At 39.0% G+C, this 26309-nt stretch overlaps 1 protein-coding gene across 2 annotated transcripts in view; it reads right to left on the bottom strand.

Moving 5' to 3' along the window:
• CLSTN2 (calsyntenin 2) overlaps positions 1 to 26309 on the bottom strand; it is a 446373-nt gene that overhangs the window by 21357 nt on the left and 398707 nt on the right. For both annotated transcript variants that reach the window (XM_048505807.1, XM_048505809.1), the window contains exons 9-12: positions 18794 to 18956; positions 5524 to 5690; positions 889 to 1037; positions 12 to 238 (exon numbers count right to left, since the gene is read on the bottom strand). In XM_048505807.1, the coding sequence (XP_048361764.1) occupies positions 12 to 238; positions 889 to 1037; positions 5524 to 5690; positions 18794 to 18956 (706 nt within the window). The remainder of the gene's footprint in view (positions 1 to 11; positions 239 to 888; positions 1038 to 5523; positions 5691 to 18793; positions 18957 to 26309) is intronic.

The following is a 26309-nucleotide window of genomic DNA, read 5'->3' as shown; positions in this document are numbered from 1 at the left end:
AACCTACAAACCTCTATCCATAGTTTCTTTAAAGTCAGGAGGATGTTCCATTTTGGTGACTGTGCTGACAATTCTGATATCTGGTAAGAGATTCACGCCTTTCACATTTTCAAATTGTGTAGCTGGTCTTGCAAAATGATCCATTCCACTTATTGTAATCTTGGGCTCCTTGGCCTGAAACACCATTACATAGGCATCTATATCTGGGATACTAATGCAGATATCTTCACCAAAACATCTGAAAAATATATTGTTTATTAACTTCTTAGAAGAGGCTTTAGCACAGATTCTTCCTTGGTCTGGCAATACAAAGTCTGAGGAACAACAGTTCATCCAGTGGATAAATCCCGCCCCTCTAGGATATTTCCCTTTTTGTGCCTGCTCATTGATTGGATTATGGAACTTTTTGGAAGCCCATGTAAATATGAGGAGCACAATTATTGCAACTAGCTAAGCATATCATTGGCAGGCATGGATCTTTGGCAAGGTCAATGCACATATAACATTTAAACCCTTAAACAGCATATAACTAACAGTTGATAGTTAAAGACAATTAGATGGCTTCTAATTGTTATGCATTTTACATTAGGTGCTCAAAGTGATACTTAATGGGCTTGATACAACTATCTTGTTAAAACTGCATCAAGAACGTAATCATCCCTTTACACTGCATCAGAATCCCATTTCATGCACACCCGGAAGTCTTTGTGCATGTAGGAATTAGGAAATGACTTAATAGATGAAATTATTCCTTTGTGAAACAATATGCAATTCTTAAAACATTAGCCATTTAAGTAAATGTATTTGTGTTACTGTTAAATACTTTAAACTGACATGAAATTTACCAAAATATTGCTGGACTAATCAACCTTAATGAATTTAACTTACTGGACTTTAGATGAGACTTTAAGGCGGCGAATGCCTGAAGTAGGAAACTGTCTTGAGTTGATATAGGAGACCTTTTGGAGAGCTTGATTTATATTCTCAATGTCATCCCCTTCCATAACAAGTACTGACTGAGAAGGATTGAAGTGATACTGGAGGGGGGATTATATAATTAGTACATGAGGATGATATATAGAACAACTCATTAGAAAGCTTAGAATAACTAATTTCTGAAGAATGCTTGTTAAAGACTGGTTAAATTCTTAATAAAGTTAAGAAAAACTATCATTTTATTAGCTAATATTTGTTCTATACACAAGAGCCTTTTAGGAGCTCGCAGCCACCAGGCACTCATCTACCACAGATTTTAGTAGTTATTGTAGCTATAATTAACAGAAAAGTAAATTAAAAGTCAGAGGAACTACTGTGAATCGAGACTATTTTCCCTACTGTTCATATTTAACTACTGTGATTTAGCTGTAATGGTAGCTCATTATGATGATATATGAGGATCAGTTTATCTCTATATGATGCACAAAAATATCCTGCTTAGTGCAGGATATTAATATGTTTTCTGTAGAGTTAATATAGTTCCTTGGTTTAATTGGAAGCATGCTTTCATGTAGTACTAGGAAAATCAGCTTCTGGTCAACCAGATCACAGTCCTGGTTACTGATTTTGTAGAACATGTGCCAACACAAAGTGACAAAAATCCTGATATGGTACGGATGGATTGTATCAGATGACTTCAAGTGGAGGATATTGTTTTTGAATCAACAGTGATCTAAAAATACACCCTGTAACACCAAACACTTATGCAGTAGTAAACAAACTACTCCACAACTGTTCCGGTTTGTTTTTTAACATGCTCATTTTAAAATTAGCCAAATCCCCATGTTGAAAATATGCCTGGTTTCCCCCAGTTCCATAAAATCCTGTACCTTTTTATCTCAGTCTCTCCCTCCCCACCACAGCCTGCATCTGTGGAGGGTCGAGTTAATGCCAGGATCAAAACTTCCACTTCTCTTTCCATGAATCCGCAATCTGCTCTGTGACTCTCTTGTTCCTTGTTCCTGATTGGCTGTTTGTTTTGGATCAGGAAAGTGAACAAGCGCCCCCTCCCCTCTGCTTGAGAAAGCAACCTTTTCTCCACTCACTCTTACAGCTGCACAGCTACATAGCCATGCCACTGAAGCGCTTTTTTTTTCTTTGCACTGTGGTGGCTTTGTAGACACGCAGAGCAGACGATAACAAAAAACAGAAAAGGGGTGTCCCAGCTGGCCTGGAGTCATGCATTCTGAGCATGCCCAGTCCACTGTGCTCTGATTGGCTGCTGTTTTTTGAGCGGCAGCTTGAGTGAACAGTTGGGCAAGTAGGGTGGGGAGAATGAACCACTTCTGATCCCTAATGGTCCCCCCTTGATCCTGGCCTTGGCCTGGGATTCTCACAAAATATCCACCTTTCTGGACATTTTTGAGAATCCCAGGATGAGGGGGATAGTGTGGGGCAAGACTGGAACAAAAAATATTCAGGGCTGGGAATCATAGGTAGTCCTTGCACAAACTGGGATTTTTTAGGTGAGAATCCCAGAATATTTTCCCCGTGGGGAATCAGCCATAGGGACAATCAAAAATAGTACCACTCAGTTGTAATCTCATCTTCGATAATGGATTATTCAGCACCAGGATTCTAACACTTCATTCTGCTCCATATGTAGACTAGGCCATATTTTCAGAAGTGAGTACAATGTTATAAGTCTTTAATTCATTTTTCCTGGGGTACTAATTGGACTAAAATATGTGGTATGTGCCATAAGGCATGGCTGTCCTCTCCTACAGGCAAAGCCGATAGTGATGTGAAAGGTTTGTGATATCTATAATTTTTAAAATGCTAATCAAACTCGTGTGGCTGCTTTAAAAACTGGAATGATCAAATGGGAAGATTCTTAACTGAGAAGAGTATGTATCTGAATCCCTTATGAATCTACCTCACCACTACAATCATCTTCAGAGGCCCTTATGAATCTACCTCACCACTACAATCCCTTATGAATCTACCTCACCACTACAATCATCTTCAGAGGCCATGCTTTGGGTATCCCCACCTTCTAAAGATGGGTGGTAACCCACTGCTGGGCTTTCTTGATTGTGGCACTAAAACTGTGGAACTCTCCCCAGGGAAATTCATCTGTCCGCTTCTGCAGATGAATACTTTTTTTGTTACATTTGGCATTCCCTCAGCATCCTGCTACATAATATTTTGATTGTTGTTTTATGTCTTTGTATATTTTAGCTCTAGTTTTGATTGTTTTAATGATGTCTTATTGTCCATTTTGGTCAGTTTTAATGTTTTTTTTAAAATATGATTTCATTATGTACATTTTAATCCATTAGCCTCCTTGGTGGCCATTGTGAGGGTAGAATGTCAGGAAATAAATTTTGCAAAATAAAGTAAATTTTTCTTCCATTATTTAAATATTATTTTGGAAGATACAATTTGGATATCAATATATTCAAGCAGTTAGTTGTATCTGGTCATCTATGCAGACAACTGTACCTTCAGATGGATTTTTAAAAAAATCTAGGAGGAGACATGACAGAAAAATAAGCAGCATTTTCAGTTTCTTTCCTAATTTTCAAAGAAACTACTTGAGGATACTACTATTGTTTTTTTTTAACTGAAGAACCTAATAATGACTTTTCATTTTTTGGTCTAATTTCCCTGAAAAGCTAAGAAAGCACTGTTTGAATTTGTCATCTCTTTCGGATAGCAAAACAGAAGTTATAAAAATGTATTCTCTATGTTTGCTGTTGAATGTATTGAAATTATAACAGATGCATATTCTGATACAAATCAGATGCACTTTCAGTTTAAGACAGATGGATTGACTATCAATTAACTAGTTGAACTGGCTATTATCAGTGCATTATTAATGGCTTTGTTGAAGAAAACACTATTGCGCATTCATGGTTAATGAATTGTTTACGTACAGGTACAATTTGTATGTAGCTATTTTGAAAATCAGAAACAATCTGTCTATATTAATGGTCTGTTCCACTCTAAGGGCAACGGTGTTTTTTTCATCAAGATCTGTCACTGTCAGGCCAACTAGGAAGCACCGCATGAGACCTCTCTTTGACAGCTTCTTTCATTTGGGCCTCCTGCTGTCACTCTGACTCTTAAAACAGCTGAAAATGTAAAAATGAAAGAAGAAGCTTGCACCCCACCTGCTTGTAGATCTGAGATTGAAAATGTTTTGAAGTTGAAAAATATTAAACTCTTGCATTCATTTCCCCATCCCACAGCTAGATCACACAAACAGCTTCTTGTCCATCCTGGATCAGCTGTTGGAGGCAAAACTGAAGACAAGCAACCCTGGCATTCTCAAGCAGCCTTCAAAGAATAGTAGACTTCAAACAGGACAACAGTAACATAGAAACTGTTGTTCTATTGATCAGGGGATAAACAAAAGCTGGCAGACAGCATGGAAACTTTTAATAAATAACCTATCTGTATATACACATTTTCTTCCAGCCATGTATTTCTACAATGTTATTTTAATTTTTGTTGAATAAGTATGACCTTAAGCTGTTGTATTTTTCTGTATTTATGGAAAGAGATTATTAAGTGATTCCGCCACTCTATTATGAAGGTGTGTGATGAATATATTTTAAAACCTTGTTTAATTTTGGATACTGTAACACTTATAGAAATCTAATATTAGGTCTTTGAAATACTGCAGCCAACATGACTGATTACCAGCTCGTCTTAGTCATTTATGTTTTACAGTTATTTTCCTAACATTTATCATCACAATATGCATATACCAATTTCATAAGTGATTACAGGGGCATCAGTGGTCTTTGCATTCAAATGATCAGGTGCATTCTCGATGCACCATCACAGACTGAGTGGACAGAGGGAACCAATCTCAAAGAATGCATGCCATTTGGGGGGAACTTAAAATAGAGTTTAGGTTAAGGATAAATTTTTAATTTCCTGCCCTAACTATATGCAATTAAATGATCACTTTCCATATTTTGTAGTTTTCTCTAATAGAATTGCGAGATGTTTTACATATTTAACTGTCCACTGTTGATTTGGATCAAAGAATCCCTTGCAGCCCCCAACTCCTCCATCATTCCTGTGGGCCAGGAACCCATTCAGAATTATATGGGATGTGGCATAAGGTGATGCAGCTGTTGGGGAAGGGGAGAGTTTTCTGGATCCAAGTCACTGCTTTTAAAAAAATGTAATATTTTTATCATAGTCATTTTCCAGCTGCTAACTAATATCCACATACCCCTTGACATAAGTACTGTGCCACAGCTAACTGTGCTGGGCAGATAATCTGTTTCAATATGGGACAGAGAATCTGTTTCAATCCATGAGAATTAGAAAATGAGCAGCAAGGATCTGTGAAATACCAGATCATGGGATCTAGTTCCTGCAGGTTTATACTGGAAATAATGAAAACATTACTCTTTGCAATGTTACACTTTTTCTTTAGTTCCAAATGTGCATGACTTTATGGCAAATGAGATGGCTTATGGGAGTACATTTGTACTCTGCCTTGTGCTCTCCACTTCATAAATCAGCTTTAAATGTTATCAAAGATGATTTTAGTTCATCCCTCACCTTTATTCCTTGACCAAGACTCTCCAAGGAGTTAATATCCAGACCTTCCTTGCAGGCCTGCAAACAGGAAATCACTTTCTGACTTTCAATTTTGCCTGGTCGGATAGTGAGGCTGGCAAGGCTGCCATGGAAATACTGAGAAAATCTGGGTTTAGTGACTTCACCACCTGTTTAAAAAAAAACAGAACCAAGAAGTGCAAATCATCACTGATAACAGTGTCTATGTAGATATGTACATATAAACACAGTTGCTCTGGCATTCACTATTATTATTATTAAGGTTCTATTACCATTTCCATTACTCCAAGCTCTTTTTTAGAGGCATACAAATCAGCTGCAAAGTGCATATTCGTAGGAAACATGGCATATAAACACACAGTCCCCTTGTCCCACTATGTAATGGAATGTTCCTTATATGATTTTAAACTTTGGTGATGGGTGGGTAAAAAATAGACAATAAATAAATATATAAATAAAAATTATATTTAAGACTACATTTGTAATCCTATAGATAAAAGAAACAGTCAAGTAACATGCTTGTTCTAAAAAAATCAACTAAAAAGTCTAAATTTTGTTTCTGAGAAAAATAAATGTCTTATAAAGTAATATACTATTAGTTGATGCTAAATTATCAAATTAGCTTTCTTCCCATTTCTTTAGCTTTTACATGCATTGCAATATGCCTCATAATAACAGTGCTTGGAATACAAACTGAGTGAGAACCAAGGAAATCAATTATTTGGGATTAATGCTTGATATCAATACCTTCAGTGAGATTTTAAAAGTACTGGGATTTTTGGCATTGATTTAATGGTATAGAATGAAACTTAATCAAGATCAGAACTGGATATTGTGAGTATAGTAGATGAAATCCTTACGGTAAGTTATTATCTTTTCATGTTGTTACATTATGAGAGGGAAGTGGGTAATTTTGCACCACAAAGATGACAGACATTTAAGCTTGCATCATACTCTCCTAAGACTTACTGATGAACTGAACAATAATATTTTGGAGGCATACTCTTGCAGTTTATAATTAGCTTGTTATGCATCTTCACTCCATGCAATGTTTACCAAAGTAATGATCACTGTTGGAAAATGCTTAGTGTACATAATCATTTAGACTTCTTACTAACACACCTTATTATAATTATATTGTTTCTTAAAACCACCAATGATCACAGTTTATAAACATTTATTTACAGTAAATATTGTTTTTAAATCCCAATAATAATACATAATACTATGTAGAATGGAAATTCATTTTGATCAGATATGATGAATGAAGCAATCAAAAGTGAACCAGACAGGTGAACATTACTCATATTGATTGAAATATTTTAATGCTCCGATTGCATTCATTCAGCACTGTTGGGACAGACTATTGTTGTTACTTTATTAATAGTTATATAGAGCTACTAATATACAATTCGGTTTACAACGTAGTCAGCATGGAGTATCTGTGTTTGTCTATGTACTTATTCTAATCTCACCACTCTTCTGGGATACAGCACTTGATTATCCAGAATTCTCAGATAACCAGCATTAGCCAGATGGCAATCCCCTACTACCAGAGTCATCATACCCCTGCCCCAGTGGTGGGATCCAAAAATTTTAATAACAGGTTCCGATGGTGGTGGGATTCAAACAGTGGCGCCGCCGCACAGACGCACCTCCAGTCCCTATTGGGCAGGGAGGTTGCTTTAGTAACTCCTTCTTGGCACTCAGAAAAAATGAGTAACCACTTCTAGAGAAGTGGTGAGAACTGGTTGGATCCCACCTCTGCCCTGCCCCATTTCTAATCTCCAGCCAGCAAGCTTGTTGCTTCCAGAAATTTCTAAGCTTCAGATAGATTGCACTGATGGTCAAGACTTTCCTTGGATGCCTGGATGCCCTCCCAGCATGCCTTCAACTTTCAGGACCAAGCTCTGAACGAGCTTAAGTTGCCATGTCCCCCTGGCCACTGGTGCAGGATGGGGGAAATACAGAGGTTTACCAAATCAGGTTGGAAAATTCATGGAGATCTGGGGATGGAACTTGGGGGGACAGAGACTTCAGTGAGGTACAATGTCATAGAGTCCACCTTCCAAAGCATCCATGTTTTTCCAGGGGAACTGACCTCTGTAGTCTGGAAATGAATTGTAATTTGAGGGATCTTCATATCCCACAGAAGGCTGGCATCCCTAGCAGGAGAATACCTGGGCACCTGAGCCAATTGTCTGCTCACTATATTGGACAGCTCAGGAAAAACGGTTAAGGGTCCTGTTAGGCATCGAGCTACCATGGCATTTCCAGTGGAGTGGGGTTTGGTTGCTGGGAATTCCTCTTGGTAGGGCAGAGAACTTTAACTATACATGAGAGGAAAAGAGTATCTAGGGATGCTTGTGACATTTTTTACTTCTGACTTTCTCCACTGATCTGACTGTCAACACTGTCAACTCAACACTAAAACAGAAACTGATAATTTCACCTCTGTTACTCTTATTTGACTACAAAAATATTATTTAATATATATTTTGTTATGTATTAATTTGTGCATGTTTTGATACAATGCAAGAATAGGCAGAAATTGTTATGCTATGTATCCCTGGGAGCATCAGCTTATTTCAGAGGTCAGTATTTCATGCCTGCCATCTCACACTTCCCAGATAAGCCACATACCTTGGGGAAAACTGTATGACTGCAATGCTCATTCAGTCAAACACATAATGAAATGCCATATTGAATAGTGCAGTAAAATTTAGTTTCAGAGAAAAAATATGTTATATTTTAATACTTATTCAAATACATTTTAGAGCAAAACATAGGGGAAAAAATTAAAAGAAGAGTACAAGACCCAAATGGAATGTTCTGTGCAGATAATCACAATAACGATGATGGAATGTAGTCAATAGAGTTTGTTAATAATTGAGTAAGCCTTTGGCTGGGTTTTGAGGATTCACCCCCATTCAGTCGCAGTACACACATGGTTCCCAGCCAATTGCTGCACACATACAGCTTAGACGTAGGTCTGACTGGCATTGTTCTGCCAATAGATGCATCTTGCAATGAAGCTCACACATGCTGGTGGCTCCAACTGCCAAGCTGCAGCAGAGCCAAGAACCCAGGCAGCCTAGAGCCCCCACCCCTGCTCAGCCACCCCCAGCCCAGTCAGAGCACCAAGGGAGGTGAAAGTTTGGGTGCATAGCCACATGCACTCCAAAGGCCTTTCTTGCCCTTGCTGAGGAGAGGCCAGCCCAGGTGCTGCCTCCCCTGCTCATTTTTTTCAAGGATGAGCGATGTAGGCTTGGAGGGTGATGAGCACTGACTGGAGATGTGGCTCCCTGAGGGTGCCCTGTGCTCATCCACCTCCTTCTTCTTTCAGGAACTCTTGCCTGCCAGGCAATAAAAGGGGAGGGGTGTGTGCCTATGGAGATTTGGAGAACTCTACCCATGTTCACAGGCATCCTGGTGGCTATCCCCACTTTGCAAAGCCTGGATCCTGCTTTGCAAATGGGGATGTACCTATGGATTTGGGGAGAACTCTCCCCATGTTTACAGGCACCTTCTTGGCTCCTCACCCTTGAACAGCTGGGATCCAACTGTGCAAAGGGGGTGCCTGTGAAAATGGGGAGATGGGAAGCCAGGCTGCTTCCACCCATCTATGGAATTAGAGTACATGGAGGATGGCAGACAGATTGGAATGCTTTTCTGAAGTTTGTAGAGATGCCAACCTGCAGGTGAGACCTGGAGATCTCTTGGAATTATAACTTATTTCCAGATAACTTAGGGTGGTTCTCCTGGAAACAATGAGCAGGGTGAATTCGATTGCAGTTTATTTCACTGATGTCCCTTCCCAGGCTCCATCCCCAAATCTCCAGTGATTCCAAAGCCTACAACTGGCAACCCCAGGAGATGATCAAAAGTTTTAGATTGTGTCATTCCCACCAACAGTCTTCTAGTGCCTGCTGTATTTGTTTGTATAACTGGCTTTACTGCTAGTCTAAATAATATTACCCTTGAAATCTGCACAGGAAAAGGTGCAGCAAGAAAGGAAGGGAGGTGTTAAAGGAGGTTCTGGACCTAGAGATTCTGAGGAAAACTTGATATGCTTCATTGGACTAACTTTGAGGAGGCAGAAACACGTGTTGTTCCCAGTGAGATACACTTGCATTTTTTGTATTCCCTACATCTACATTATGATTATTGAAAAGTTAACATTGAAATATTGCTGTCTTTCTGGGAAAGGTCAAGTTCCCAAGAGGAGGAGGCATCTGAGTGTCACAGTAACAACAATTATTATCCACAATCAATAACACTTATCTTTAAGACCACATCTGCTTACACAATTAGAAAAAAATGAACACCACCAACTATTTCTAGAGAGTTCTGTTAGGGGAAAAATAATTTTGCATGGCAGTTGCCCATGTTACATGCTTCATGAACCATATTCACAAGATTGAAAAATTGTTGTAGGCAAACAGGTGGTATAGAATCATTTTTTGAAATATCCAGGTTTTTCTCCTGAGATAAAATCAAGGAATGCACAAAGCACTGACAAATGCTTGAAGTATCATGATTTAAGAAAGAACTGAGAAAAAAATCTTATTCTTTTTAAGGAACTACAGACACTGGTCAAGTCTGTCAGCAGCAAGTATCTTCTGACTTCACTCGGTCAACTTCATATCGACAGATTGTATAAATAAAAGAGACACTCCAACAGAAACTTATTTATAGGTTCAGCAGAAGAGACAAAACCACCTGCATCATAAAAATTAATGATAAACCGTAGAGCTCATGCACCACCTGAGCCCAGCCAAACGCAGCCAAACTTCACAACCACTTAGAGTGTGTTAGAATGAAAGAAACAAAGAACAAGGAAGTGATATTTCAACAGCTTTGAGATGACAAACAGATGTCCTTTTTAACCTGCCAGTTTGTGTAATCTACTCTTGCCGATCGTGCAAGATAAACACTGAAGTTTCTGAACTCTGCGGGACTTAGGCATGCCTTGCACCATCAACCATTAAAAAATTATAATAATTCAGGATCATGTAACATGTCAGCTTGAGGAAGAATGTTAGAACATACACTTTATCTGAAAGAATAAATACACTGTGGATTACAACTATAGCAATATTGCTTTACTGAACAAACTTTTAGGGTCTATTCAGATAACACGAACAAATCATAGTTGACAACAAGAAGCTAGGAATTTTTCTGGCTGATGTGCTTTCTTCCCTTTCTTCCCATCCTTAAATGCAGAGATTTGTTTTAGAGCCAACTGTGGTTTGTTGTAATCAGATCAGCTGAAATGCTGAAAAAAATTGTCCTCTTGTTTTCAAACCAAGATTTGACTCCTAAGTTGTAGAAGTGCAGCAGCCCTCAGGGATGGGATCTTCCTACCTTTATCCTACCTGCTGCAATTTACTATGAGGGATGCCTAAGTTAACTTGGGGCATTCTTGGAGGGTTAACAGTAGAGCCTGAGGAGGCTGGAATTCAGTTGGGATATGAAGCCATAAAGTCTGCCATTTTTTCCTTTTCCTTATAGGCTAGATATCAGTTATAATTCCAGGAAAACTACAGAGCCTACCTGGAGTCTGTCAAACCTTAGTCTTCACCCCTGAAATTTTGCTTTTATGATCAGTAAAGCCCTGGAAAAAATGCAGGTAGAACAAAGTGAGGGAGGGATGGACAGCTTCCCTTTTCTGCAGGTGGGAAGCATCTTTTTCAGGAAAAAGCCCAGGTTTTTAAACTGGGGGTTAGAATCTTAATTTGAAGTCAAGAAAATAAATGGCACTTTGTTGAATTGTTTGAAATGGCAATCACAGTAAACTTTAATGTGTACCAAACAAGAAAGGCTTTGATTTTCAAGGCATGTTTGAGGTGAGGAGGGAGGAGAGAAACAATGCAAGCTCAAGGATCTTTGGGATCTCTCTAAAGGGGAAATGAAGCTTTGTTTGAATATTGTGTTAATATATTTTATTTTAGATAACAAGAGTATGTTTTACAAATGAAACCATAATCTAAACTCAGAAAAAACAATATCACATTTGAAGTCAAGTAGAATTCAGATCTGGCATACAAGCCTTAGTAAGGAGGACTTAAACACAAATGGCCAGTACACATTAATGAAAGCAAGACCTTATTTTTTTTTTAAAAAAAACCTCTTTTATCATACAAAAATATTCATTTAATATCACTTGCACTCTTCAAATTTGATTTCTGCTATTTTATATCAAATAATCTAGAAAAGAACTGAAAATGTGTACCAGAACTTTTGGTATATGCTACACAACAGAATATCTCCAGCAACATAAGCAGAGTACATAAATACAAGAAGTACAGAACACATAAATACAAATTTAAACGGAACTGGTGAGGACCTCTGTTGGGTATAGAACTCTAGCTAGCTAAATGATTAATCCAACTTGCTATGTCAAATATGGATTCCTTGCAGAACACCCAAAGTCTCTTGTATTATTGAAACATAGGGGTTAGTAGAAAAAAAATCACATAATATATAGTCAGAATATATAGATTTTGGTGAGGAATTTTATCATGACATCATATATATATATGTGAAAACTGTACTTTATAAAATGATAGTAATAAATTGTAAGAAAAGCAGAACTATTAAGAAACTCCTGACCTGGATAGTCCCAGGCTAACCCTGATCTCATTAGATCTCAGAAACTAAATTGGGTTGGCCTTGGTTAGAATTTGGATGGGAGTCCTCCAAGGTATACCATGATGCAGAAACAGACAAAGGCGGATTCCGCACAGGCCTCACAAGCAGCGGTGCACAGGCATACTTGATGCTGGTACATATCCTGTGGCCATTCACATACTGTCTTGGGAATGGCCTCAGTGCCCCAGTGGCTTGTGGGGCCGCCTTCGCACGGGGGCAGCCATTGTAGTTTCCCTCTTACCTCCTATAGACTGCTGTTGCTCTGCAGAGCTTCGGGGACATGGCCCCGTGGCCATAGCAATGCCTCCTGGATCGGAGGCCAGGAGGCATGTCCCCTGACCTCTGCAGAGCAATGGCAGCTGAGAGGCAGTAAGATGGGAATACAGCGGTGCAGGGAAAATGTCGCTTTCCACCTGGTGCCATTCACTCTGCACTGGGTGGACACTGGTATTTTTCAAAAGAGTCACTATACTAGCAAGTCAGAAAAACACCTTTGGGGGGGGGGTATGCCACTGCTGCTGTGCTCCAGCAGTGGCAGCAGTGTAAAATCCTTCCCCACAACAGCATTTTTACTGACTCCACACCACTGTATAAGGCCCATGCAGAATCTGCCAAAGAGAAACCACTTCCAAATGTCTCTTGCATTCAGGGTCACCATAAGTCAGCTGCAACTTTATGGCACGTGCACTTACATGCTAAAGATCTAGTTAAAACTCTGTGGAAGCAACCACACACATTACAGAATTAGATTGGTAGGGTCAACATGGTTAATCTCACTTCTGAGTATTGCTGTAAAATTCAGAATTTCTGTTTCTTTGGAAAAAGCAAAGACAGTGCATATGACAATATGCAAGTTGTAATGGATTCAGATTTGAGCACAGAGATTGAGATGATGAGGAAAATAGGAAAACATAACATATTGTTTATATGATAATGTGGCTTAATTTGTTAACAAGGGACTGCCTGAAAGAACTACTCACCTCTGAATGCATTGTGGAACTGACATAAGTTAATTACTTCATCCCCCACCACATAAGCTAAGATATCAGAATAGCTTTTTTTGTATTGGAAGTAATGACTTTTCAGCTATGGTAAATTGAGGAGTAACCTTTTGACAGTAATTAACTCATGTCACTGCTATGGTGACAGGGGGTAAAGAGTTATATGTATAGAAAAGATTGGTTCCTGAGGGGGAAACTATGAAATAGAGACATTATCTTTTAAAAGATCCCTTGGTGAAGTCTATAGAAAAGGGTCGTGTGGCTTACCAAGTCACTTAACTTGTGACTGTCTTGGCCATAAATTGTTGTTTGTAACTAGAATATCACAGAGTTAATTCAGAAACCAAAAGCAACTATTACCAGTGGGGGCTACAGTTAAACTTAGCATGTTTCCCTCAGTGGTATTCCATGGTAGTTTTGTGGGCATCCCTTGTTCTTCAAGAATCTGTTAATGTAATGGTACAGAGCTGGAATCACTGATGCACATTTTGCTATTTTGTAAATTCTACCTTAGAATGCCTCAGTTGAGGATAATGCCATTGCTGGTTAGGTAGGAGGGTCACTGCTAACTAAGGTAATCTTGGAAGATAAGACCAACAGAACTTCCTTGCTGTAGCTAACTTCCTTTCAGAGGCAGTAAGGATCAGAAAACTTATGTTTAGATTTGATAAATAAGGCTGATTGCAAAGTATAAATTTTGACATTATTCTATATCTCAGGGGAGAGAGCCTTTGTTCCTTAGGGGAAGATCTAGGATTACAGTTATCAGTTTTCCCTGCCAGCATGGCCAATTGGCCATGCTGTCAGGGGCTGATGGGAATTGTAGTCCATAACATCTGGAGTGCCAAAGGTTCGCCACCACTGTTCTATATGCTTTTATCTTACCATACTTGTTTGTTTATTGTTTTTATATGTAATTGAGTCGGTATACAACAATAAATAAATTCAACTATTGAACTTAATTTTATTGTCCTACCTGGAAGAAGAAGAAAACTGTAAACATTAAAAGAAAAAGCTGGCTACAAGAGGAGAGGCGCTGTTTGTTCTTTGCAGGACTGGTCCCTTTAGCTCTGCAATTAACACCTGAGCTTACAACAAAGCTGTTGTGGGGATTTTATAGCAGGGGCTGTCTGTGGTGGTCTCTCACTGGTGGGGCTGTCCTCTAGGGGGTTGCCCCTTTGGGGAAGAATGAGGGCGAGGACCACCCCCATTTGGTTTAGTTTCTTGGATGGCAGGATAGGTTGCTATTTAAGTGTTATTTTTAGCTTTTTAGAAAAGCTAGGTTCTGGGATGATTCATATATACTTTTTTCTCTTTTTGCGTGGGACCAATTTGCCTAGACAAGGTAGGGAGGAGCAGATGTACACAGAGGGCCACCATTACTGTGGTGACAGACAGGAGGAGATATGGCATTGGGAAGCTGAGTAGATTGATTAAAAGAAGGAGTATCAGATGTACACTATCACCTTTTCTGGTCTGCCTTCCACTCAGCAGTATTTGGGGATGCCTGCCAGGTGGCCTAATACTATTGAATGCCAGGTCAATAATAATAAAAAAATCTCATTCATGACTTGATTTATCAATATTTTCTTATTTTTATCTTATGTTGTAACCCACCCTGAGACCTTTGAGTATAGGGCAGGCTAAAAATACTCCTAAATAAATAAACACATAAATACATAGGCTTTTGACTAATGCTACCAGCTTATCAACACCGCTCCCCTCTCGAATTTCACAGATCTGTTTTTGAGAGGTTGTATTCTTTTTGAGAGGTTGTATTCTTTTTATCTGATACTTTTCTCTCACTGGTACTGCATTCATTAATGAGGCTACTATCTCATAAATAACAGATCATGAAATTGCTTATTTGCTACAGTGTTTTGATAAAAGCTGGAATCACTGTACATACACTGTACACTGTACTGTACAGTTTCTTTCAGCAGCACATTGTAATAAGGCTCAAAAAGAAGTTGAAATAGGGATTTTTAAGTTCATGTACTACATGGCAAAGATTGGTGTTTGTTCACTGGAAATATATATAGATGGCATTGTGATCTAAACATAACTTTGGTAATGCTATTATGTGTTCATGTTCCCAACTTTTTTGTTGGAGAGTGAAGACTCCTAGAGTTTTGATTAGGAGCAGTAAAGTTTTGATATTAGAAAATCTCAGTCTCATGATATAATTTTGAGAGAGACTGGTGAACAAACTTAGGTTACAATCTTATATACTCTTTCCAGGGAGCAAATCCCACTGAAGGCAGCAAGCTTAGTTTGGAACAACCATACTCAAGGTTGTGTTGTTACAGCTAGCTTCATTTCAGATCCTGGCAAATTCTTGTACCAAATAAGAGTGTTTACTTCTCCCAATCAATATAAAAATTCTTCTGGATTTCCAAACAATGTATATTGTATCATTCGACAAATCAGATATTATCATTAAAATGACGTTTCTCTGAAGTCAACAGTAATCTATTAGGAAAAACTGATTTTTTGACAGTATCCACTGTCATTTTGACAGTATCCACTGTCATTTTGACAGTATCCACTGTACATTTTGATGTACCACCACAAAACAGTGCCCAGGGCTTACCCCCAGACACTGCGTCCAACCCTCAGCTGAGCTCCCACTGGCCCCTACCCACTGCCACCAAACTCCCCCAATCGCTGTGCCACTCCACCCACAAAAACCCCAAACAAACCTTTTCCTCTTCCAAGTGATGTCAGCTGGCAACACACTGAGGCAGTAACAAGGCCAGGGAGGGCGTGCTCCTTCCCTGGCTTTAACACTGCTTCCAGTGTGTGCTGGATGGTGCCACTCAGAGGAAAAAAAGTTTGTTGAGAGTGATTTTCAGGGTGGCAGTGTGGTGGTGGGAGGAGTTCAGCAGCGGGAGTTGGTGAGGGCCAAAATGCACCCCCACACGACCCAGGGAAACAGTGTCTGGGTCATCTGCCCTCGCTGCCCTCCTGGTTGTGCCAGTGATTATTTCTTTTATTTCCTACTATTGTTAAAGTCATTAATGGCATGAATTAATAGACTTTAGTGATAATTATCAGCAAATTGATACCAAATTGTTTCAGCTGAATGAGAAAAGTTATGAATCTATCAGTATAAGTTGAATTGCAAAGCTCTTTGAGTGGTATCCATTTTGGGAAAAGTAGTATCCTGCTCTAGTGGCAGTCTTTGACCCTTGTATCTCCGTGGCACCCTTTAATAGGTGCTCACAATACTATAGCCATGCATCATGATCAAGCCATGATGATGCTGATACAGAGGCTAGAGCCTGAGTTCCAGCAGCATGAACCACAACAAATCTGTTCCAGTGCCTGAAAGCAGAGCAGTGATCCTGCACCAGTGTAACTGACAGTTATGCCACCATCTCTCTATGCCAGTGTAAGGATCAGTCAGCTCTCTGAGCCCATTCAGACAGGATTGTGCTGAAAATGTACTGTCTCTTCTTGAAAGGTTATTTCTGCTTGGGGAAGTTGAAAGCATATAACAATATTCATACTCACTCCCGCCCCCCAAATATCTGGAACAACTTGCAATAAAAAAATCAGAATACGTCAGAATATTAAACAACTTGGAATGAATAGCTTGAAAAGTAAGAACTAAATTTATTTTATTTGTATTCTACTTTTCTGACTCATTGAGATACCCAAAGAAGCTAACAATCCAACAAAAATGGAAAATAAAACTATTTTCCAAATCATAGCTGATGAATAATTATCATACACCCAAATTAAAGGGAAAACATTGTACTGTAAATAATTGTTCACAAAAGGCTGGTCTGACAGAAGAGCAACAAGAATAACCAAACACACAAATAGAATATTATGTAGTTTCAGAAAAAGGAAAAGACAAATTCCCATCAGGTTTGAAAAACAACTGGTTTTTAAAATAACAGCAGATCAGTTTGGGGTAACCTTCTCCATTTTCTCCTTTCTCCCACCAGCCATCTGTGACCATGATCCCCCTGAGCTGACACTGAAGGCTATTGAACTTTCCTGGACAACAGACAATCCTCTTTCCTTTTGTGCTAGTTGAGTAATCTTAGAAGGGAAAACTCCTTACAAATGCAACAGGAAAAAGAGCAGTTTGCCCATTCTCCACAGGGGATCCTCCAAAATTATGTTTAGAGGTCACAGGGGGTTGATGAGGAAAGGAAGAGAAGATCCACATCTGTAAACATCTATAATGGCTGTTTGTAGACTCTACCCAATAGTTTCAAGTATAATCAGGGGTGGGATCCAACCAGTTCTCACCACTTCTCTAGAAGTGGTTACTAATTTTTCTGAGTGCAAAGAAGAGGTTACTAAAGCAACCTCCCTGCCCAATAGGGACTGGAGGTGCGTGTGTGCGGCGGCACCACTGTTTGAATCCCACCACCATCGGAACCTGTTATTAAAATTTTTGGATCCCACCACTGAGTATAATCCATGAAGGTAGGCAATAAGTCAAAGTCTGGTAAGCTTCATGGAGAGAAAAGTCAAATCTACATGAAAGAGAGGGCAACTAGCAAAAAGATGCACAAAAGATAAGTAATCTTAGCTTCATTTTCATAAAAATGAAATGTTCATGTTAAACAGCAAATGAAACTATTGAAGGTTTATACCACAAGATGCTATTTCACTGATCCTCTGGGTCACCTAATAGACTGAAAAATAGTCAGGCCTGTGGCTTGAATATGTCAGAGGTCTGGTCATCTGCTGGGCAGCCCAATTTGGGGGGAGGGGAGCGAATCTCCCTCTTGAGCTGGTATATCCCTGTGCCAGTAGAAATGCCCTTTCCATCAGCACAAGGAGCAAATGCACCAGCAGAGAGGCAACTTCCCAGAGCGCCCAGGACTGCCGGCACAAATCACTGTGCTGGTATGGTGGGGGTATTCTGGGGAGTGGCAAACCTTAGTCAGCCTCCAGAGCCAAATTAGTCCCCTTACACTGATGGAGCTGCTGGTGGAGACATACTTCAATTCTTGCACTTAAAAAAACTTTTGAGGGCTTCCTGCATCACAGGAAAACCATCTGGAGGGGACAGGGTGGCTCTGGAGCAGTTCCAGCCCCACACACTTGACAGCTCTGGATTGTGCTGTTAGTCATCCAAAAGTAAGGGATAATGGGCTTAATGTATCTATATGCCTTCTCGCTGCCACAGTTGTCAGGAAGCAAAGAGGTTATGATTGATCCCAAGGGCTTCCAACCTGAAACTAACCCATAAGCACTTCACAATTCCGTTTTGTCTAATCTATGGATCTCTAACTATGGATTTAATTCCTTGCCCTAGTTCAAGAAGTTGCTTTTTATAGTGTGAGATCTTTTACAAAGACATAGGCTGATTCCGCATGGGCCAAAAACAGCAGTGTGAAAACGGTGTGAAAACAGTATAAACCCTTTTACACCGTTTTAAACCCTTTTACACCATTTTCACACCGGTTTCACACTGCTTTTTTTGGCCCGTGCGGAATCAGCCATAGAAACTTTACCCTGAATCATTATAATGAAACATAGTTCACAAACTATATAAGACCATTTTGTGTCATCATCATTTAACATACTGTAAAAGTCCTCATATCTCATATTGCAGACTGTGTTATTACCTTGCCAACAAGCACCAACTGTTAGTTGCATTGCTATATGTGATGGATGAATTGGCCAGTCATTAGTTACAAGGTAAGGTTCATATGTTGTGCCATCCATATACAAGGTAACTACTGGAAACTCAACGTTGACGACATAGTAGTGCCATTCTTTATCACATATCTAAACAATAAAAGAAAGGGAGAGAAATATACTTAGTGATTGCTTTTAGCCAAGGAAATGTTGCTGAGTCTTGTAGCTCCTTCAGAAAAATAATATTCTTTTTTTTCCTTTAAAGAAAAATACTGATAATCTTTCCACAGTGTTTATGGGCACATTTTAACACAGGTTTTGTGGTTTACCTTGAAGGTAACACTTCTTCAAGCATCTCCAAGTATTTTGTGACTGATCCTGTCATGTGTTTGAAGGGGCATGACAAAGGGTCCTTCCCTTGGACTTTCCTCTTGTATATTCTTTCTTTCAGGGATAAACTACCCAGTTCTTCCTTTCCGTTAATGAGTGATAATAATCAAGTTAGGATTGAATATCAAATATGCAGTTCTACAGATGCTAAATCTATTTTTAATCAGCTGGTTTTTATTATTATTACTGCTGCTGCTACCACTACTACTGATCCATCAGAATACATGGTGCTTTACAGAGAACAAAGCAATAGATCCATGCTCTGGGATTAAAATATAAAATTTGGTATAAGAAAAGCAATAGGGGAATGATAGAATTGTATGTTTATCACCAAATTACAAGTTCTATTAACTGCAGCACGAAATCATGGCGTGGAAGAATGGAAAGAGTAATTTACAGGAAATAGGGGTTCTAGCCAATGCTTACTCTTCGTTGAAAGTGCTTTGTTTCCTTCCCTTCCCCTTGGAATCTCTCCTGTGAATGGATGCAGTAATAATCACTAGCTTTGTTGGCTTTAAAAAGGGATTAGATAGATTAATGAAGGGTAGGTCCATGGATGGCTACTACTCATGGTGACCAAAAGGAAATTCAATATTCAGGTGAACTAAACCTCTAAAAGCCAGTGCTAGGAAGGAATATCAGGGTGAGGTCTTGGCCTATGCTTTGTACGCTCCAAGACTTCCCACCATATGAAACTGGATATGGTACTAGATGAACCACTGATATAATCCAACAGATTTCTTCGTATGTTTTGAAGGTTTTGACTTCAGAAGGGAGAAAAAGCAGAGATAGCAAAATTGAGTTTCTCAGTATTTATGCGCACACTTGCAACATTTTCAAATATATCATAACACAAAGCAGTGTCCACTGATTGCATACCAAGCACATATGTCGAATTTGCTTGAAATTGATACATGATTTAAAATTATGCATTAGCACTATATTTTAAAAATTGTATTCACATTTATAGTTATTTAGCTTTCAAATGAATTGATGGATACACATTTGATTGAGTTGCTCTGGAATGTGAAACAATGTCTTATGATAAATTACGACTAATATCTTGTGAAGATTTTTGAGTGTTAGATGCTTAAAAAATGTCAGCCATGGGGTTTTTCACCTGTTTAAAATGTAGCAGGATGCAGTTCTGGTCAAAAGGGGAACAAGTAAGAAGAAGTGGACCTTCAGATGGGTGATACTGGTAGAAATGGATAAGCAAAGGTCACATCAAGGATGTATAAAAATATGAGATTGAATGCCCTTTAAAAAATCTTCTTTTTTACTTTTTACAGAAAGTGGCTATATCTATTATTCACAAAAAGGAGAAACTATATATTCCTGGAGATCTGCTTTTGAAAAATGTACGCAGAAGATATATTTTCTGAAGTTTTAAAAGCAACAAACTTGGTAGGAAAATACCAAAACTATTTCATTATAACAAAAATTTAATTCATTTTTGCCCACAGAAAGCAATATACAATGTTAATTAAACATGGATTGTTATGAAAATAGAAACTGGTGTCAATAAGTTTAAGCAAAGCAAACTCACTGAAGTAGTCCAATTTCAGATGCTGTCAAAGTATACATCATTTTCTCAGAATTCTACCATTCTTGTCCTGATCATTTAGGCTGCCTGGGAAATGCTTGTTGGGAAATGCTTCAAGAAAGACAGCTCATGCCAATGACGTTGTAAAACCCAGCAGTTGGCAGACTCAAACATTGGACAGTCGGGATGGGAGAAGTGAACTAACTTCAAAGATAAGTTTTCCCACTATCTTTAGAAAACGACAGCTCCAACTTCGCAGTGCACAGTGTACATATAACAGAGTTTTCAGTATTTGATGAAATTTCTTTCATCATCTAGAAAAGCAGGGCTGTACATTTCTTAGTAATAATCATAATGCTCATTGTGTATTTTATGTAGATTCTGCTCAAATTAAAATGCACAGAAAGTATAAACCAGACTGGCAGTCTGTGGTAAATGCAACATGAACAAGAGAAAGCCTGAAGCTAGAACTCCCCACTTTACATATTATCCATATTTTATTTTGCATCTTTGTGACTGATTCTAAACTCAACCAGATTAAAGAAAGGGTATGCAAAGATCAGCTTCAAGGCCAATTTAGATGGCAGTCTCAAACAAGTATACCATTCTATGCTCAGTGAAATTACTGGATTTAGAAGAATGTAATTTCATTTCAGATTGCACAGTAGATGCCCAGGATTGCACAGTGTTACATTATCTATACTGCAATGGCTGAACATTTTAATATAAGCCCAGCCTCAAACCCATAAGGTTTGGGAGATGCTTTTGCTCTGCCCACTTTTTAAATGGAATGTTAGGCTTTAGGGGCAGGAATTAAGACTTTTGTAATATTTATTGATAGAAAATAAAAAGAAAGTGCGCCAAAAAACTTCTAAAATAGAAAAGGGTATAACCTGCTTTAGTTTGTTTTTAAAGTACAAAAATTGTTACATTGAGAGATGCTAAAATTAAGCAAGTTTTTTTTGTCTTAAGCCTTTATTAGTAAGCCTGAAGCCTTACTATTATTTTTGTCAAATGGATGTAACGGGTGAAAAAATGACCCCTTTGCTGGCTTTTTCTGCCTCACCACACTCTAGAGGCAGAAGGTAGCACCTCAGCAGCGTCACCCCTGGCTGCTTCTGGATTGGGCTGTTAGGCTGCTTTATCACATCTTAAGACATAATTGCCTAAGGATGGAATAACTCACTTCCAACCAATCACCAAGAGGGACTCAGTTCCAACCAAGCCATATGTGGAAGTGAGTTCTGCACAGCAATTGGCTGTACCATGTTCCTTGCAGCCCAATCAGTCCCCTGCCCATCCTTCCCTGATCCAAGAGCAAGCAAGGCCCAGTGGGGCAGCAGTGGCCTCGCACCACTTGCCACCACTCGTGCCACTCCCATGCTGCTTCTGAAGCCCTCTGCCACTTCTGTTGCCACAGCTGCTACTGCCACCCCTGCTGCTCACCTGCTGCTCCTGCTGCCCTTTTGCCACAATCTGGGGGAAGACAATTTTAGTATTTGGCCCATGCACCATTTTTTGGTAGGCATGCTACTGGGTGAGGCTGGGCCAAGGGGGGAAGAAAGGCAGGAGGGGTTAACCCACTCAGTGGACACCCTTAACCCACTGAGTTTTCTAGCACTTGTTGTATGTCTTCATTTAATGGGCTTTGCCGCTAGATCAGAATGCCATGACCTTTCAATGTATTTTAGAAATCATTTGCAACTTCATTTTCCTGGGTTAAACAGGAAAACCTATTTGCAAATAACTGCTAAAGTGCACTGAAAGTGCATTAATCCAATGTGTGTGAAAACAAGCATATTTGGCTCAGAGCAAGCAGTGTTACAGAAGTTAGGCTGGAATGCTTTCTGTAAGCTGCTCAGATCTAGGGTTACCCACTTCTGCCCTTTTTGTAAGCAGCATGTTAAACTGTCTACATTTGAAGAAAAGATCCTCATTATAGCATCATAATTGTTCTTAAACATTACTGTTATTATTTTTTCTAATTAGCTTTGATAACAGCAAAGTGAATAGTTAAACAGCCTTGAGATAAACTATGTCCTCAAGGGTAGCTCCTCTTTGTAGTTCTGAGTCCATAACCGAAACTCACGAAATATCATAACATGTTCAGAATGAATTCCAAGCAGCAGATTAGTCAATTCTTTATAAATAAAAAACAGAAACATAGATTTTTCCTTACTTTATTTCACATTACTGAAAAATGTACAATAAGAAATGTCAAAAAAGGAAAGAAAGGGAGAGACGAAAGGAAGGGGCTAGTCTTAGAGAACTACTGATCTTTCCTGTAAATGCATGCATATATTTCATATTAATATTTGTATGTTATTTGTGAATATTAAAAGACAACATGAAGTAAGAACAATCATCTGGATTGTTCCCATAGCACAGAATTCTCCCAAGCAAGGATATCTGCAGTATATTATCGGTTGGCAGAAATGGGACAATGTAAGGATTCATTTTTCCCAGAGATATTTCAGACATCAATTTATGTATGCTGTGAAGTGCCAGGTTACAGTTGGCTATTGTTGTTTGTGTGTGTTTATGGAAGAGATTCATGATATCTTCCCAGAATACTGAATGTAAGTTCCACCATTTGAACAGCAGAAAGCAATGAACATTCCTTGCTTACCTACATCTCCAGGGCCCTTTTCACACAGGCCAATAAATGCGGGTGAATGGTTGGGATAAAACTCGTGTTGGGTGGGAACTTTGCAGAGTTTCCACCTTTCACTGCACTATTGGCTGCAGGGTGAGTTTTTTGAGAATCACACTTTCAGCTATTCTTTTATTTTAACGCAGCTCACAGCCGTGGCCAAGTGCATGGCCATGGCTGTGAGCCGCGTTTGGGGAACACGATCAAATAAGAAAATCGCAGATGCCGGTTCCCACCTGCACAGCCATGCAGGGGTAATGGGCCATAACATGGCCCAGGAGCACAGTCCTGCCTCCTTGTGAAGCTTTGCACACCCTTCGTGCAAAGGCACGCACCCCATTTGCATGGCTGGCTGTCCACAGGCAGCCAGCAATGCAAACGGTCCAGGGCAAGGATGGGTTCAAGTAACTCACCTGTCACCTGAGTTTATTGATCCATGTGGAAAGGGCCCAGGAAGAACATAATACAATACTATTGTTGCTTCAGTTCAGGTATCCTTGTGAACCCACTGACAATAGGGAGAAAATGTTCTCCTGCTCCAGCAATAAACTATTCTGCCATAAAAAAGAAAGTACAATGATAAAATATTATGATTTGTGAGAGGTCAGGAGTGTTTATTAAGTTCTTGAATTAGGTTATAATTGTATTAAAATATTATACTATATTATACATGAAATAAAAATGGATGAAAGTGTGTTTTGCCCACTGTTGAGTTTGCAGATCAGTGGGCATGTATGTAAAAATGCTTCTAATTATTTCTAACTGGGAATTACTTCTAATTGGGGGTTAGATGTGACAGTGGGTGAGCATTAATCCTTGCAATCTATGGATCTTCTTGCTTTGTTATTTGTGCCCTGTCTTTTCCTGTAGTTGAAACCCAAAGTGGCTTACATTGATTTCCTTTCCTCCATTTTATCATAACACTATGAGGTAGGTTAGGCTGAGTGGATCTGATTGGTGCAAGGTCACACAGCAAGATTCCATGGTAGAGAGGAGATTACAACTTTGATCTTTCAGATCTTAGTTAGACATGATAACCACTATGCCATGCTAGCTTTTTAAAGATAATAATAGTCTCTGATGTGCCTGAGTTTTGGATTAAGGCTATGGCACATATGTGAGGGTGAGGATTTAAATCAGGAAAATTCCAAAGGCATACACTATTGTGTCTAATAGACTGGAACAATGCTGCATACGATTCTATGGTAATTCTTCCACAATTTATTTTAAAAGCCACTATTTTATTTTAAAAGCCACTATTTTAAAAGCCATGGGAAAGGGGAGCATGCAATTTGGTTTAGAGTTGCAGTGATGAGGAAGAAGGCATTAACCCTAAACTTATGGCTTAGATTGGATAGGATTGCACTGATAATGTCTGATCTATTTTGTTGTGTTTGTTTAATCAATCTGTGTACTTGGGAGAGTGCAAATCAGTAACTCATGAACTCATGTACATGTGAAGTTGCCTCATATTGATTCATCCAGTTAGTCTATGATGATCCATCTTCTCTAGTTTGTCTGGCAGCAGTTCTCCAGGTTCTCAAGCGGAGATGTTTCATATCACCTTTCAACTGAAGATGCCAAGGACTGGATTTGCCTGCAAGACAGGTGCTCTACCACCAAGCCTTAAATGACTGCTACTGCTACTGAACTACTGATTATGTAGGTAAAATTTTTGTTGGGCTGTCATCACTAACAAAATAACTAGCAAAAATTACTATTATAGAAAAAGTCAATTTAAAATAATACATTTCCACTTGAATGTAGGCAGTAGTTTCTCCCTAATCTTCTGTGTATGACTCTAACCACATGGGACATTAGAGATCTATAACCAAAATCACCAGTATAACGTATAGCTTGTAAAGCAGTTGGGCAGGCAATATAGATTAGGGCTTCGATCCTGGGGTAATGGAGTGAAACCCTTATTCTCATGTTGTTTCTCAATCAAAGCTCTTCAACAGCCAAAAGGGGAAAAAACATAAACGTTTCATTCCTTGCCCTAATTTGTTTTCAGCTACACTGTTTTGAACTTGAAGAAATGGGGTTTCACGAGGCCAGAGAGTCAAGGCCAGAGAGTCAATGTATTAATTTCAGAGTCTATTTATTCTTAGACAACCCCTTTGGGTTTCTTGATCTGTTTTCTAGAATTTGTCAGTATAAGGTGTTGTGCCAGTCTGAGGGGTGTGCCAGAGATGTATGCTAAAATTAGTCAATAGTAACCTCAGGAGCTAAAGTAGAACCACTGGACTGAAGTCATGCCACTTGAAAGTATCCTTTAAGACCATAGTTTTGTTGAAATAATCCTGCAAATCAAAACCCTTAATGTAATGTTGCTCCTGGTTTACCTGTTAATTCCTTGATTATCTATCTCCAGCCTCCTCCTCCTTTCATTCTTCAGCTGTTGAAATGAAAAACAGCCTCCACTCAACTCCTGAGCAGAACAGCATACCTTCTCTCTCTGCTTTGTTGGCTTTCCATCTGTTTTTCGCTCATATCTGGCAACATATCTTTTCACAATTACCTTTGCCTCTGCATCACTTTTCTCTAACCTTTTTTCCCCTTTTTTAACTTTGCAGCTGCAGTATTTAATTCTGTGAAGCACTATGGTGTGTAATTAGCGTTAAAAACAGAAAATAAACTGCAGTACATTTTAATGAAGCAGCTCCTATACAATGTTGGCTACTTTTATAAAGGGGCTGGCATGGGGGATAATTCATCTCTTTTGAACCTCTGTATATAAATTATGTTGCAATACAATGACTTTCCTTGAATAACACAGGTGCAAAATTAGTTTCCAGATGACGCTGCAAAACCAGCAAATTTAGAATTCCATACAAAACCCAAAAAATCCAGAGCCAACACTGAAAAATTATACCATATTGTACTTTTTATACTTCTTGTACGCAGTCAAGAA

The sequence above is a fragment of the Sphaerodactylus townsendi genome, linkage group LG08, assembly GCF_021028975.2.
Source record: "Sphaerodactylus townsendi isolate TG3544 linkage group LG08, MPM_Stown_v2.3, whole genome shotgun sequence".
Lineage (NCBI taxonomy): Eukaryota > Metazoa > Chordata > Lepidosauria > Squamata > Sphaerodactylidae > Sphaerodactylus > Sphaerodactylus townsendi.
This window is presented reverse-complemented; position numbering and strand designations above follow the sequence as displayed.